Below are 14,818 nucleotides of genomic sequence, written 5' to 3' on the forward strand. Positions count from 1 at the left end.
AAGAGCTCCAGCATGGACCGTACGGGAGATACTGGATCTGACCGCTGTATGGGGAGATAAATCTGTTCTATCAGAGCTCCGTTACAGAAAACGAAATGCCAAAGCATTTGAAAAAAAAATCTACAGGCTACACAGTGCTGCGTGACAAGTGTAACGGGAAGCCAGAGACTCAAATGGATGCTCATGGAGGGAGGGAGGGGGTACTGAGGACTCCAGCTATCCCACAGTCCACAGCAGTCTCCGAAAACTATTTGCATTCTTGGCTGAGCTCCCAATGCCTGTAGGGTCAAACACATTGTCCAGCGTGGTTGAGGGAATAGCTCATCAATTTATTCCCTCTCCCCCCCACGTGAAAGAAAAGGGAAAGAAATCTTTTCTTGACTTCTTTCAATGTCACCTTATGTCTACTGAATGCTGGTGGTAGACGCGATGCTGCAGCAGTGAAGAGCAGTATCCACTCCTCTCCCCTCCCTGGTGGCAGACGGTGCAGTAGGATTGGTAACCGTCCTTCTTATGAACCCGTGAGTGCTCCTGGCTGGCTTCAGGTGAGGCTGGCTGGGGACGCCTGGGTGAAAATAGGAATGACTCCCAGTCATTCCCAGTAGATGGTACAGAACGGCTGGTAACCGTCTTCATCACAGCAACTGGGGGCTGAGCTTCAATCAGCCCTCTCCCTTTCATGTGAAAAGAAAAGATTCTGTACTGCCTGGACTATCATAGCAGTGGGATGCTGGGCTCCTCTCCCCCACACTGCTTAATGTCCTGCCTGGACTACCATAGCACCGGGAGGCTGCCTCCCCCTCATTTTATCTCACTAAAAACTCAGTGTTTCTTATTCCTGCATTCTTTATTACTTCATGACACAAATGGGGGGGACACTGCCACAGTAGCCCAGGAAGGTTGGGGGAGGAGGGAAGCAACGGGTGGGGTTGTTGCAGGGACACCTCCCGTGAAAGGCACGCAGCTCATCATTTCTGCGGGATCTGACACAGAGCAGCTGTACTCTCTGATACATTGCTTCTCTAGTACATTTGCCCCATATTCTAGGCAGGACTGATTCTGTTTTTAGAAACCATAAAGGAAGGATTGACTCGGAGAGTCATTCCCAGTTTTGCTTTTGCGCCCCCGGCCGATCTCAGCCAGGGGCAGCCAGACAGCACAGAAGGACAGATAACCGTCATCTCATTGCCAAATTACACTGGCAGCAGACGGTACAGAACAACTGGTAACCATCTCTGCTATCATGCAAAAGCAAATGAATGCTGCTGTGTAGCGCTGGAGTATCGCCTCTGTCTGCGGCATCCAGTACACATACGGTGACTGTAAAAAAAAAAAGCTGAACGGGCTCCACGGTTGCCGTGCTATGGCGTCTGCCAGGGCAATCCAGGGAAAAAGGGCGCAAAATGATTGTCTGCCATTGCTTTCCTGGAGGAAGGAATGACTGACGACATTTACCCAGAACCACCCGCGACAATGATTTTTGCCCCATCAGCCACTGGGCTCTCAACCCAGAATTCTAAGGGGCGGGGGAGACTGCGGGAACTATGGGATAGCTATGGAATAGCTACCCATAGTGCAACGCTCTGGAAATCGATGCTAGCCTCAGACCATGGGTGCACACCGCCGAATTAATGTGCTTAGTGTGGCCGCGTGCACTCAACTTTATACAATCTGTTTTATAAAACCGGTTTATGTAAAATCGGAATAATCCCATAGTGTAGACGTACCCTGAGAGCACAAGTCACTGCTCCCAGGAAAATGACTTTTCGTCTAAGTAACAAGCTTACATGGACCAAGGAACTCAAAGGCAACTTTATCAAGTTTGTCAGGACCAACGTCCTATGTTGTGGGGGGCTTACTGCAAGTTTACACAAAGGTTAAGCTCCATGTATACCAGACAACATGGAATTACAGAGACTGGTCTTCCTTGCACAAACTCATGACAGCTCACAATGGATGCTGAACATACCAGATAGAGATAATGTAAGGCAAGAAAAGGCAGTAGTCTAATATTTTTCCTGCAAGACAAGTAAACAGGTTTGAAGTTATGAAACACGTCCCAGTTTTCTCTCCTGCTTTCCTGGCCCCTCATATTCCTTCATTCCTCACAGGGCTCTTCTGTACTCCTGAAACAGTAGGGAGGGGCTGCAATCATTCCTGATATCAACGGGGTATCCTACCCACTGGGAACAATAGGAGGCAGTGGTCATATTTGCCAAAGGCTTCATAAGCTTCCTCTTTTTCCTACTGTAGCAAAATGGCAACCATTTTAATGATGCGGCCTGAGTCCTTACAGTCTTCAGACCACAGTAGCAGTCATTTCTAAATAGACAATTAATTTCTCTGAAGGGAGAGATTTGATAGCCTCTGCATCTAGATTAACTGTTTGTTATGATAGACAGTAAAGTGACCCTTTCCCAATAGTCTTCTATAAATTACACTTCTACCTCGATATAACGCTGTCCTCAGGGACCAAAAATCTTACCACATTATAGGTGAAACCGCATTATGTCGAACTTACTTTGATCCACCGGAGTGTGCACCTCCCCCCGCACCGAGCACTGCTTTACCACGTTATATCCGAATTCGTGTTATATAGGGTCACGTTATATCAAGGCAGAGGTGTACTTGTTTTAGCAGATCTGCTCAGGATTGATCTTTATAGACCCACACTTATAATTTGTTTTTAAAATAGAGGTAGATGTTAGAAACCCTAATGAATTTCTGCTAGAGACAAACTTTAGATTTCTTATGAAAACTGTATGGTGAGGGGAGAGGGGGAGGAGGAGGAGGAGGAAGAGACAAACACCAAAAAGAAAAAGAAAAAACCCAAAACATGTACAGAAAATTCAAAGAGCATAAATATTAAAGTTGAAATTTTACATCAAAAGAGCACATACATGGTAACATTTGATCCACATTTGAACAGTTTCAAACAGCAAATTTAACCTTGGAGTCAGCTAGTAGATTCAGCAGCAAAGAGTCCTGTGGCACCTTATAGACTAACAGACGTTTTGGAGCATGAGCTCTCGTGGGTGAATACCCACTTCGTCAGATGCATGACGAAGCTAGTAGATTGTGTATCAGGCATAATAAACCTAGAGCCATCTTACCAGGTAGGGGTCCAGAGACAGTTCATTTCTCAGTGACATCAATTCCTTTTTACGGCGTTCAATGCTGCTTTCAATTCTTTCCTTTAACTGGCATTCCTCTGTAATCATTTCATTCAACAGATTCTGCCCAGGAAAAGATACAAAATAATTATCAATACGTAGGCCAGATCCAACATACTTCACAGTAACCAAGCCCATCACTGGGCCCAGCACTAAACTATCAATATAATTTGTAAATTGCTGTACAACTTCTGGTTAATGTTATGAGGCTGCCACTATGAAAACTGTGGTATCATGAAATGCCTCTATTTCTGTGTAGCCACCATTGCTGACAGGACCTGTATCAGGAACACACCAGACTAAGAGCTTAACTACATTACAGGGACTACAGCAGCATAGCTTTGGCACCATAGCTATGCCACACAAACCCTGTAGCATAGATAAAAACTGTGTCTAACAATGCAAGTTTTTCCTGTTGCTGTAGGTAATACATCTCCCTAAGTGGGGGTAGCTAGGTCAACTGAATCATTTGTCTTATCAACCTAGCCACATCTACATCAGGGGTTAGGTTGGCATAGCTACATCACTCACGGTGGGAAAGTCGCTAGATCAATCTAAATTTTAAGTGTAGACCATGACAATGGAGGATCCCTAACTTTAAGGTTTGTACTGTGATTAGCCAATAGCTATACTGATAGCGGGAGGCTAGGAGTAGCTACACTTCTGCCTACTTGTTCGGCGGGGGAGGGGAGTGGAAAATTTCCAAAGAGGACAGATAAAGCAAAGGTTAAAAAGGACTATGGGTACACTTACGCTATGGTCGGGGAGGTGCAATTGCAGCATATGTAGGCACACCCAAGCTAGCCAGCTGGCTCAAACTAGCCGTGTAGGTGTGGCAGCACATGCTTGCTGCCCTACCACATACCCATGGTTCCAGGCTACTTGGGTGGCTAGCCTGTGCCCTTGCAGTTACACTACTGCTTGTAGTGACTTGACTCAGAGCTAGCTCAGCTATGTCTACATGTGCTGCAATTGCACCTCCTGTTTGCAGTGTAGATATATTCTCAGTGGGAAGACTGGGAGAGCCACACAGGAACTTTTGGGCAGGAGAGAGAGAAGTGTCCATGTTTCAAAACACAAACCATGCAGTAGAAGGACCCTGAACCATCCCAGACAACTGATGCCAGCCCAAAGAATGCTCTGGAATGGTGAAGAAACTGCAGCAGACAAAGGAATGTAAGTTTTATTTTTGGACAGAACTGTATTTCCTCACGTGAGTAACAGCAATGGCTTTAGAATCCTGTGCAAAGTGTGCATTTGTGTTACACTATTTGTGTTACATATTCCCCTTGAGAAAATAAACTATGAATCCAGAACATCCCAGAGCAGGAGCTCTGAAAGAGGGTATGTTTAAGCCAGGAGTAGGCAACCTATGGCACACATGCCAAAAGCAGCATGCCCGCTGATTTTCAGTGGCACTCACGCTGCTCCGGTCCTGGCCACCGGTCTGGGAGGGTCTGCATTTTAATTTAATTTTAAATGAAGCTTCTTAAACATTTTAAAAACCTTATTTACTTTACATACAATAATAGTTTAGTTATATATTATAGGCTTATAGAAAGAGACCTTCTTAAAACATTAAAATGTATTACTGGCACGTGAAACCTTAAATCAGAGTGAATAAATGAAGACATGGCACACCACTTCTGAAAGGTTGCTGACCCCTGACTTATAGAAAGAGACCTTCTAAAAATGTTCAAATGTATTACTGGCACGCGAAACCTTAAATTGGAGTGAATAAATGAAGACTTGGCACACCACTTCTGAAAGGTTACCGACCCCTGGTTTAAGCTATGGGGAGAGTCTGAGTGGCCAGCACTGGTTCTAGGGACTGGGCAGCAGGCCATACAGTTTCAGCTCTCAGAAGAGAGCAGACACAATGTCTGCACCCCAAGTGTGCCTAGAGGATCCAAGAAAACTGCTGTGCTTGAAGTCCAGTCAGATTCTGGAGGCTTAAGGAAGCTGAGGATTCAGCAGCTGGATTCCTGCACAGTACACTTAGAGTTATGACAGTTGTTAAATCATATTTCTTAGACACATGAAAATAATTTGGTGAAAGTCATTATTGCATCTGCAAAAGTGGGCATGCATTTTGAAACTCAATTATGTGCAAAATCTAGGGACGTTAAGGGAACATAGGTCTAGATCAGGAGACCTGTTTTAATGGGATCACCAGGGCTAGCTTTAGACTTGCTGGGGCCCGGAGCCAAAGCCAAAGCTGAAGCCCCAGTGCTCAGGGACGAAGCTGAAGTCCAATAGCTTCACCCCTGGGCAGCAGGGCTCTGGTTACATGCCCTATGCCCAGGGCCCTGTCATAACATTTCTTCCCAGATCTGGACCTTAGCGTCCAAAATATGGGTGTTAGCATGAAAACCTCCAAGCTTAGGTACCAGCTTGGACCTGGTATCGCTGCCACCAGCTAAGAATTATACAGTGCCTAGCTCACTGTGGTCTCCCCAAAACCTTCCCTGGGGGACCCCAAGACTCAGATTCCTTGAGTCTCATAACAAAGGGGAAAAAACCATTTCCCTTCCCCCTCCTCCCCTCCAGGTGTTCCCTCCCTGGGTTCCTGGAGAGATATACAGAAGCAAGCTCCGTGAATCTAAACAGAGGGATTCCACCCTCCCTGTTTCAAGTCCTTGAAACACAAGTACCGAGAGAGCTAACCTCTCTCCCCCCTCACCCAGAGGGTATGCAAAGTCAGGCTTAGTAAATCTAACACAAAGAGATTTTCCCCCTGACTTCTTCCTCCCACCAATTCCCTGGTGAGCTGCAGACTCAATTCCCTGGAGTCCCCACTAAAGAAAAACTCCAATAGGTCTTAAAAAGAAAGCTTTATATAAAAAGAGTGAAAAAGGACATAATATATAGTCTCTGTATCAAAGTGACAATATACAGGGTCAATTGCTTAAAGGGAAAAAATGAATAAACAGCCTTATCCAAAAAGAATACAATTTAACACATTCCAGCAACTACACACATGTAAATACAAAAGAAAACAATATAAACCTATTGTCTTACTATCCTTGTACTTACAACTTGGAAACAGAAGATTAGAAAGCCAGGAGATAGAAAAATCACTCTCAGAGCCGAGAGGGTCAGACCCAAGACAAAGAACAAAGAACTCACCCCCAAAACTTCCCTCCACCCAGATTTGAAAAGTCTTGTTTCCTGATTGGTCCTCTGGTCAGGTGATTGGTTCTCTGTGTTAACCCTTTACAGGTAAAAGAACATTAACCCTTAGCTATCTGTTTATGACAGGCCCCCACACCTAAGGTGGTGGGGCTTGGGCTTTGGGCCCCCCAACCCAGCGTGGCAAGCTCAGGCTTCAGTCCCCACTCCTGGGGTCATGCACTAATTTTTGTTGTCAGAAAGGGGCCGTGGTGCAATTAAGTTTGAGAACTGTGGGCCTAGATATAGTCAGAAGCTTCATATGCTTAGAAAATAGCCTCAGAGAAAGAAAGACGGTAGCAGCTCTTAGAAAATAGTCTCTGAGGAGGGACTATTTTCTATGCACATTAAGGTTTTGACAAAACCTAGAGCTTTGGTCCCTTAATGTCGCTAGATTTTGCGCACTGAGTTTCAAGTTTCCACTTCTGCAGATGCTATAAAGACTTTCATCAAATTCACTTCTTCTGTTTCCTCATTTATAACATGGGGATAATTCTAACCTCCTCTGTAAAGCACTTCAATATTAACTGATAAAAAGCTTCTATAAAAGTGAGAAATGATCAGATAGTTCATAGAAGAATCATAGAATATCAGGGTTTGAAGGGATCTCAGGAGGTCATCTAGTCTAACCCCCTGCTCAAAGCAGGACCAGTCCCCAGACAGATTCTTACCCCAGTTCCTTAAATGGCCCCCACAACGATTGAACTCACAACCTTGGGTTTAAGTAGGCTAATGTTCAAACCACTAAGCTATCCTTTTTTCATCATCTACAGTGATCAACCAATTGCCATTTATATAGACTGTCACAGCAATGCACCATTTTAGTTATTTTCATTTTAAAAGGCCTATCTTCAACACTAAGTCCCCCCACCAACCCCAATCTAACAGGTTGACTTCATTACTAACAGACTTCATTGTTAGGACTGGAAGGGACCTCAATAGGTCGTCTAGTCCAGTCTACTGCGCTCAAGGTAGGACCAAGTAATAACTAGACCATTCCTGACACATTTGTCTAATCTGTTCTCAAAGACCTCCAATATCAGAGATTCCACAATCTCCCTAGGCAATTTATTCCAGTGCTTAACCATTCTAAGAGTTAGGAAGTTTTTCCTAATGTCCATCCTAAACCTCCCTTGCTGCAATTTAAGACCTCGGCTTCTCATCCTATCCTCAGAGGTTAAGCAAAACAATTTTTCACTCTCCTCCTTGTCCCAACCTTTTATGTACTTGAAAACTGTTACAGCCTCCCTCAGTCTTCTTTTCTCCAGACTAAACAAACCAAACTTTTTCAGTCTTCCCTCATATGTCACATTTTCTAGACCTGTAATCATTTTTGTTGCTCTCCTATGGACAAATTGGAGAAAGTCCAGATCTTTCCTGAAATGTGACACGCAAAACTGGACATAATACTCCAACTGAGGCATAGTCAGCACGAAGTAGAGTAAAAGATTTCTCATGTCTTGCGTACAACAACACTCCTGCTGATACATCCCAATGAATTAATTAATGCTCCAGGAGAGGAGCTACACTCAAAAGGTTCTGGAAACGCACAAGAGAACCTGAGCAAATGTCAGTGCAATGATGTGATTAGCTTAAGCATTTAGGAAAGTGCTGAAGACATGTGAAGGAGAACTCAGTGTTTCCATTTTGAACTTCGTTTTCAGTGACTTGTTTTAAGTTGTTCAAATTCAGATAATTCTGATAACTTCCAACCATTTGGAGATCAGGAAGGAAGAGGAATAGGTCCCTAGGAATCTTTCAAAGCTTGCTACCTCAGACTGTCAAACCACTAAGCTGCAAATAAGCTACGTTTTACCATGTTCATTGAAACAGAAGACTAAATCAGCTCTAGGAGATTCTGCAGGATTCTGTTGTACAGCACTTGCTGCCTATATCCATCACCAGTTGAACCAGAAAGTTGGGAGCTACTTCGCATATGATCTCTAGGGCAATATAGGGCTAGCTACTGGACTACAGCTACAACTGGCTGCTGAAGCACAGCTGGAGCCTGCAGATGGCTGGATCAATACATGTTGGGTGTTTATATGGATGAGGACATCCACAAATACAAGACAGGGTTAAAAAGAAAGTGTTAGGAAGCAATAAACCCTCAGGTTTAAGGGAATTAGCCATCCTCTGAGGGGTGTAATCAATTAAGTTGCCATAGGCCACGTATTCTATAATTGCCCATTCTGGGATTTCTAGCACCTTATTCTGATCCATCTGGTAACAACTGTTGTTAGGCAGGACACTGGTCTTGTGGACCACTGGCCCAACCCAGTATTTTAATCCTTGTTGTCATGTCTAACATTCAGTTGGGAAACTAGTCTAAGTAAGGGCCATGTGTTTCCATGTCATGTGTGATCCTAAGCACTAGAAAGTACTTTAGCAGTGGTGAGAAGGTATGCCTATCAAGCATCTCTTATGAAGTTTGGTCTTATTTTTATTTCACTAGAATTTGGGCAGTGGACTTTGCCCACGAGAGATTTATTATCCACTTATGAAATCTGACCTAATGCACATTTTGCTAATTCATGCCTAAGAGACCCTTGAAAAAGTCAAATGGTCTTTTCTTAGTTCCTTTGTAAAGATATAAATAGCTTCTTAGTGGGCTACATATGGCATATTTCACTTTAGAGGCAGTTAACTGGTTTAAATCCAAGACAACTGACTCTCTGACCTCAGATGGAAAGTCAGTTAAAATTTGGGATTGATCCTGTATGCAGGAGTCCTTAATTAATGAGTTAATGAAGTTTCAGAATTTTAGATGTAAATGTAAATGGTCACAACCTATTATAAGCAACTCTAAAGTTAGTACCTCATTTGAGAGGAGAGATTATTCAATAATTCTCAAACCCTTACTTAAATACAAACAGTGCTATTTTCTTCTGGGTGCATTTGGTATTGGCTATTGAAGTGCATTATAAAAAAGACTAAGCACTTTGGATCAAGGATGGTCTTTGCTGTACAGTACTTAGCACAATGGAGTCCTGGTCCAAGACTGTGGCTCCTGCAGTACAGATAATACATTCCATATGAGCATCCTCTTAGTAACTATGGTTCTTAAACAGAGTCTGATCTGGGTGAACAAATGTGGGCATCAAAGTTTAGTTTTGTAGCCTGAACTTAAGTTACCATGACTCATAAGGGAGAGGAGTTCAACCAACTCAGCATGGATCCCTATCCCTCCCCATCATGATCACTGTGGTAGTTACTTAATATACAGCTTTGGTATTCTTGACTGCAGGCAGCCTTTATTCAGCTACACAAATAAGGTGTCAATACTCTCCCGCTACCCCATCTCATTTTCTGATCATTTGGCTCAGAGTCTGTAACTCTTATCCCTGTTCCAGTCTCTCAGAAAGGCTGCTGTAGCAGTGAACTCCTGTCATAGTAAACCTTCCCCCTATGTGGATGATCACCACACTTTCAGGAAACTTATATGTATTATTTTTCTTCAGGGAGCATCTATAAGATATCATATTGCCCATATATTAGCTAGCAATACACAGCTACTCTTAGTATCTCTGCTTGATCATTATACAGCCCCTGCTTCCTCTTCCTATTACTCCTGAGCGCATTCTGTGCCCCCCCCCCAAAAAAAAAATTCTGCACACAGTATTTTAAAATTCTGCAAATTGTATTTGTCAAATAAATGTGGAGGCTCCAGCATAACAGTGGGGAGCACAGGCCACAGGCTGCACACAGGTGGGAGATCACTGTGCAGGTTCCCCGGGACACGGCCTCAGCCATAAGGCTGCACCCAACCCTGACACAGTGCAAGGACCAAGCCTGCCCTGAAACACCCCAGGGCCCTGCCCCTCTGTGCCAGGTGCACTAGGCATGGGCAGGCAGGTTCAGCAAGGCAGAATCCAAGTGTGGAGGGATCCAGGTGTGGGTTGAGAGGGTTCTGTGTTGGGCAGTCTGGGTGTGGGTGGTTCACTGTGAGATCCAGGTGCAGCGGGGGGGAATCCAGATGCACAGGAGCCTGTTGTGGGGAACAGGGTGCAACAGTAAAGGACTCTGGGGGGGATCCAGGTGAAGGTAGTTGGGGCTCAGTCAAAGAGATATTGGGGGGGGGATAAAGCTCGGCAGGGGGATCTGGGTGTGTGTGTGTGTGGGTCAGTGGGGAGGACCGGATACTGGGGGAGATGGGCCAAAGTGCAGCTGGTTGGGGCTCGGTAGGGTAGGGATCCAGGTGCAGGTGGCTCAGGGTGGTCCAGGTGGAGTAGGGCTCATTGGGGGGGTCAGTAGGAGGATCTGGCTGCACAGAGGTTGGGTGGCTGGGGGAGCAGCTCCCTGTACAGCGATCCCTCCCCCTGCACCTGAGGAGCAATGGGTGCGGGCAGCACAGGGGGATGTGAGGGGTGAGAAGGAGTTTTCAGAGCTTCCTACAGCCAGGGGAAGAAATCTAGGTGTGGGTATGACAGCCCCAGAAGATGTGAAGGGGAAGTCCCATCCTCCCCAGCCCAACCAGGACTAGAGGCTGAGTCCAGCGCAAGGTAGGAGCCACCAGTCAGGTCTTCCCCAGTCCTGCCCCTTTCCCCACAGTGATTTACTTCTCTGCCAACTGCCCTAGGCAACTAAAATATACTGCTAGGGAGGGTCATATGACTGCTCTTGTGGCTTCCTTTTGCTTCCTCATCAGAAAGTCATTATTCTGCAAGGAAGCAAACAAATCTGTGGGGGACAAATTCTAAGCATGTGCAGAATTCCCCCAGTCTCATATTTAGCCTCTAGGTACCCACATAACCAACCCAACAACACTGAACAAGTGAAATCATGAAGAGGTACACAAATGTTTAGTATATCTGGCACATAAATACCTTGCCGCCCTAGCTACAACGGTGCCATGCAAACACCTGTTCTCACTTTCAGGTAACATTGTAAATAAGAAGTGGGCAGCATTATCTCCTGTAATTGTAAACAAACTTGTTTATCTTAGTCCTACTTCTTGTTCAGCCAATGACTAAGTGGACTTTTAGGCTCTGAAGTTTTACATTGTTTTGTTTGAGTGCAGTTATATAAAAAAAAATTCTACATTTGTAAGTTACACCTTCATAATTAAGCGATTGCACTACAGTACATTTGAGGAGCTGAAAAATACTAGTTTGTTAATTTTTTACAGTGCAAATATTTGTAATAGTATAAAGTGAACACTACACTATTGTGTTTTATGTTCTACATTTTTTAAATATTTCAATTAAAAAATATTTATAATTTAATTGGTATTCTATTATTGTTTAACAGTGCAGTTAAAACTGATCAATCATGACTTTTGTAATCTAGTTAATTTGTTTTGTATTAATTCCAACTTGCAGCCCCAATCACAATTCATTTTATATAATGGGATACTTGAGCACTCTTAGCAGTTCCTTATTCATGGTAGCACATGCTACTGTTCCAAGCTTCTCAGATTCAATTTCTGTTTGTGTATTAGTGAAAGGAAGCTACCTGAAATATAACCCTGCTCTAAAAAAGTAAGTTGGGGGCGGGGGGAAATCAGATAAAACAGTATGGTAAGCATGAAAGAAGGTGTTTTAGCTTGGGTATTTTCTAAATAGTAGAATACAGAGCAACGTTTTTTTTTTGCAGTTTGAGAGAAGCAGTAGAGATCTTTAATTCACATGAAAATGAGGAACATGACCATTTTTGGAGACTCTTCTTAGTTACTGATCCTTGCAGCACGTTTTCACTCCTGCCTCCATCCACCTAGACACTAGTTGCAAAGTTCAATATTAATTGTTACAAAGAAAACAAAAAACTGCATGCCTGAGATTCCAGCATTTGTTATGTGACTCATGTAGAATCCTTCCAGTTTTGAGTACCACTTGACAAACTCCACAATTTACATATTGCAGTGTATACATGCTTAACCTCAGTAAACCCCACCCCTAAAGCTTAGAGGTATGGTATTTTTGTCTTCCATGAACTGTAAGATTGTGACCTAACAGGTCTGTTCTGTCTCCATCATCAATGGAATTATAAGTCAAATCAATAATGCAGAGAATAAGAACTACCACCACTAGCATGAGCCTTCTCTGCAATATAGGATCCTAACAAGTTTCACTACTTTTCAGAAATCATTGAGACAATGCTGCAGGATCATCTTGCCTGAAAGAAGAGCAACATGAAAGCAAACACCCAATGGAACATTTGAATGTAAAAGATTTGGAGCAAGTTTAATGTTCTCCTGCTTATCTAGAAGCCAGTCATTTTAATTCACTTTTAAATAAAAGACAAACTAATGGATATATGCCTCTCCTTCTACACTGCCCATATGTTCCAAACTAGTTTGTCCCTTCCCTCCACTATACCATTTACATAGTTGCTCCATATCTGAAGACTAATTGCATCCCAGACAGGGAGACCGTGTCCTCCAGACATATCTAGAGCTTACAAATAGAGAAAGGGAAAACTTTAGGCTTAACTCATCTCCTCAGCTTGCAGGATTGCAAGAGCTATTTACTTCAGCCTGGTCCAGTAGCTAACTTCAGACTGTGAATTCAGCTGATATCCAGTGAGCTAAGTGAGGTACAACCCTCCATCCTGGTTACCAACAGACTGGATAAAACATCAGTATAGTCAGATGAGCTCAGAGAAAGTCATGAGGCATTTGCTCTGATTATTCTAATCTTTGGGGACACAATATAGCTACAACCTGGCAGAACTTCTGCACTCTGTGCACTAGACCTACAGTATTTTAAAAGGGATACTAATTATTGTTACAAAATTATATCAAAGCTAATAGGATGAGACACTTAAATTACTGATGTTGAATTCACACATTGACCTTCAGCATTTTCTGGTCCTCAAGCTTTACCATCTGTTCTGTGGTAATCTGTTCAGACACACTTAGCTAAGAAAATCATCAATATTAAAATCGCATGTTGGAATCAGAGGTATTAGGCATCCATTGCTTTTTATGAAGGGCTCTCTTAATCTAATCATTAGTGACCTACCCTTGAATTCTAATCCTTCCCAATCTCTTTCAGCTCTAAGTCTAGCCAGCAATATCTGGTTTGTTTGCTTTAACAGGACAACAACTGAATGGTTTGTCAAGTATAGTGAACATTCACTTGGTTTACAAGTGGCTCCCATATGGAAACAAACTGTTTCAATCTATGGGTCCTTTAGTATTCATGTAATCTTACAAGTCAAAACTGCCTGCTATTGTGCTTCAGGGTAGCTTTGGCACAAGACAGCTTCAGTTATTGTACATGCTACAATTCCCTAACAAGATATCTACATCCAATTTACGAGCCTCAGTTCTCAAATGGCATGATCCTGGTCTACTTGGTCCATGGTTGACTCAAAATAGAAGATACTACAACATCTGACCCTGCACCTATCTTGTTACTTATTTAAACTTGTTTGCAAGCCTGGGGTCTGTAAGATTTAATCATCTTTCCTAAGCGCATCTCTAGATCTTGCACAGGCCTAAATCTTTCACTTGTGCTGTAATTTTAAAGGCCAATGCCTCTAAGCTCCGGACATGACCAGTCTTCCAGTAATAAGCCCGTATGAACCAAATCTTGAACCAAGATTTTACCTAAATTAAGAAACTGAGTAAAGAAAACTGTACATCTGTGTAGTTTAACTAGCTCAAACTAGTTAGCCTGGACAAATCTTTTCTTGACCTAAGTGTCATCATGATCAGAAAAACAGTAAAAATGATCACTACTCAATCAGCAAAACAGCTCCCTATGTGTATTTAGATTCAATGTATTGACCACCAATTAATGTACTGCTCCTTCCATCACTGCAGAGCTAGTATATTTACATAGATTTAGTGAATTCCATGGTACAGACCTGGCTGAATCCCCATGGGGACAATCTGGTGGGATCCAAAGGTTGTGTCCAGCTGCTGTTTCTATCTCTAGCCTCTATGGTACTTCTGGGTGCAGATCTGTCGGGCCCACTTCCTTGGACTGTAGGACTCCACAGTCCAACTCCCCTAGCTCTTAAGGCCTCTAACCCATTTTTGATTTGGCACCTGTTGCACTACTTCATACATTTAGAATGGCCTTCCATATGAGGTATATCAAGCTTACATTCCCTTTCCAACCAACAGCTTCTACGGCTTCATTCTGGAAAGCAAGGATAACCATAGAACATCAGTCTGTTTTGTAGTAAGCTTGGTGTCAGCTCAAATCTCTATCCTAATGTGAGGAGGCAGAAACTTAGGAGCTTAGCACAATTCAGTTTTAGCGCATGACTCTTGTACATGGAAGTTAGTGTAGGAATGAAGGAAAATGTATGCTTTGTAGTTTAAGTAAAACAAAAGCCATCATGGGAAGTCTGTAAGGAAAAAAATGTAACTGGCAAGAAAAGTTGTAAAAAAAAATGCTGAACTCAGTGTAGCTCTTAAGAGAAAAGTTTATTAGAATCAGCTCTGATAACTAGAGACAAAGAAAAGTTGTGATACAATAAATTTACAGTGATCCCTGACACACCAATGTTAGTTATCTTGA

The 14,818-nt window shown here is 43.1% G+C and overlaps 1 protein-coding gene across 1 annotated transcript in view; it reads right to left on the reverse strand.

Moving 5' to 3' along the window:
• LOC127046279 (protein regulator of cytokinesis 1-like) overlaps positions 1-14,818 on the reverse strand; it is a 61,257-nt gene that overhangs the window by 39,833 nt on the left and 6,606 nt on the right. Inside the window, exon 4 of the mRNA XM_050943116.1 lies at positions 3,114-3,236. Coding sequence (XP_050799073.1) covers positions 3,114-3,236 — 123 coding nt within the window. The remainder of the gene's footprint in view (positions 1-3,113; positions 3,237-14,818) is intronic.

The sequence above is a fragment of the Gopherus flavomarginatus genome, chromosome 3 (assembly GCF_025201925.1).
Source record: "Gopherus flavomarginatus isolate rGopFla2 chromosome 3, rGopFla2.mat.asm, whole genome shotgun sequence".
In the NCBI taxonomy this organism is placed as follows: Eukaryota; Metazoa; Chordata; order Testudines; family Testudinidae; genus Gopherus; species Gopherus flavomarginatus.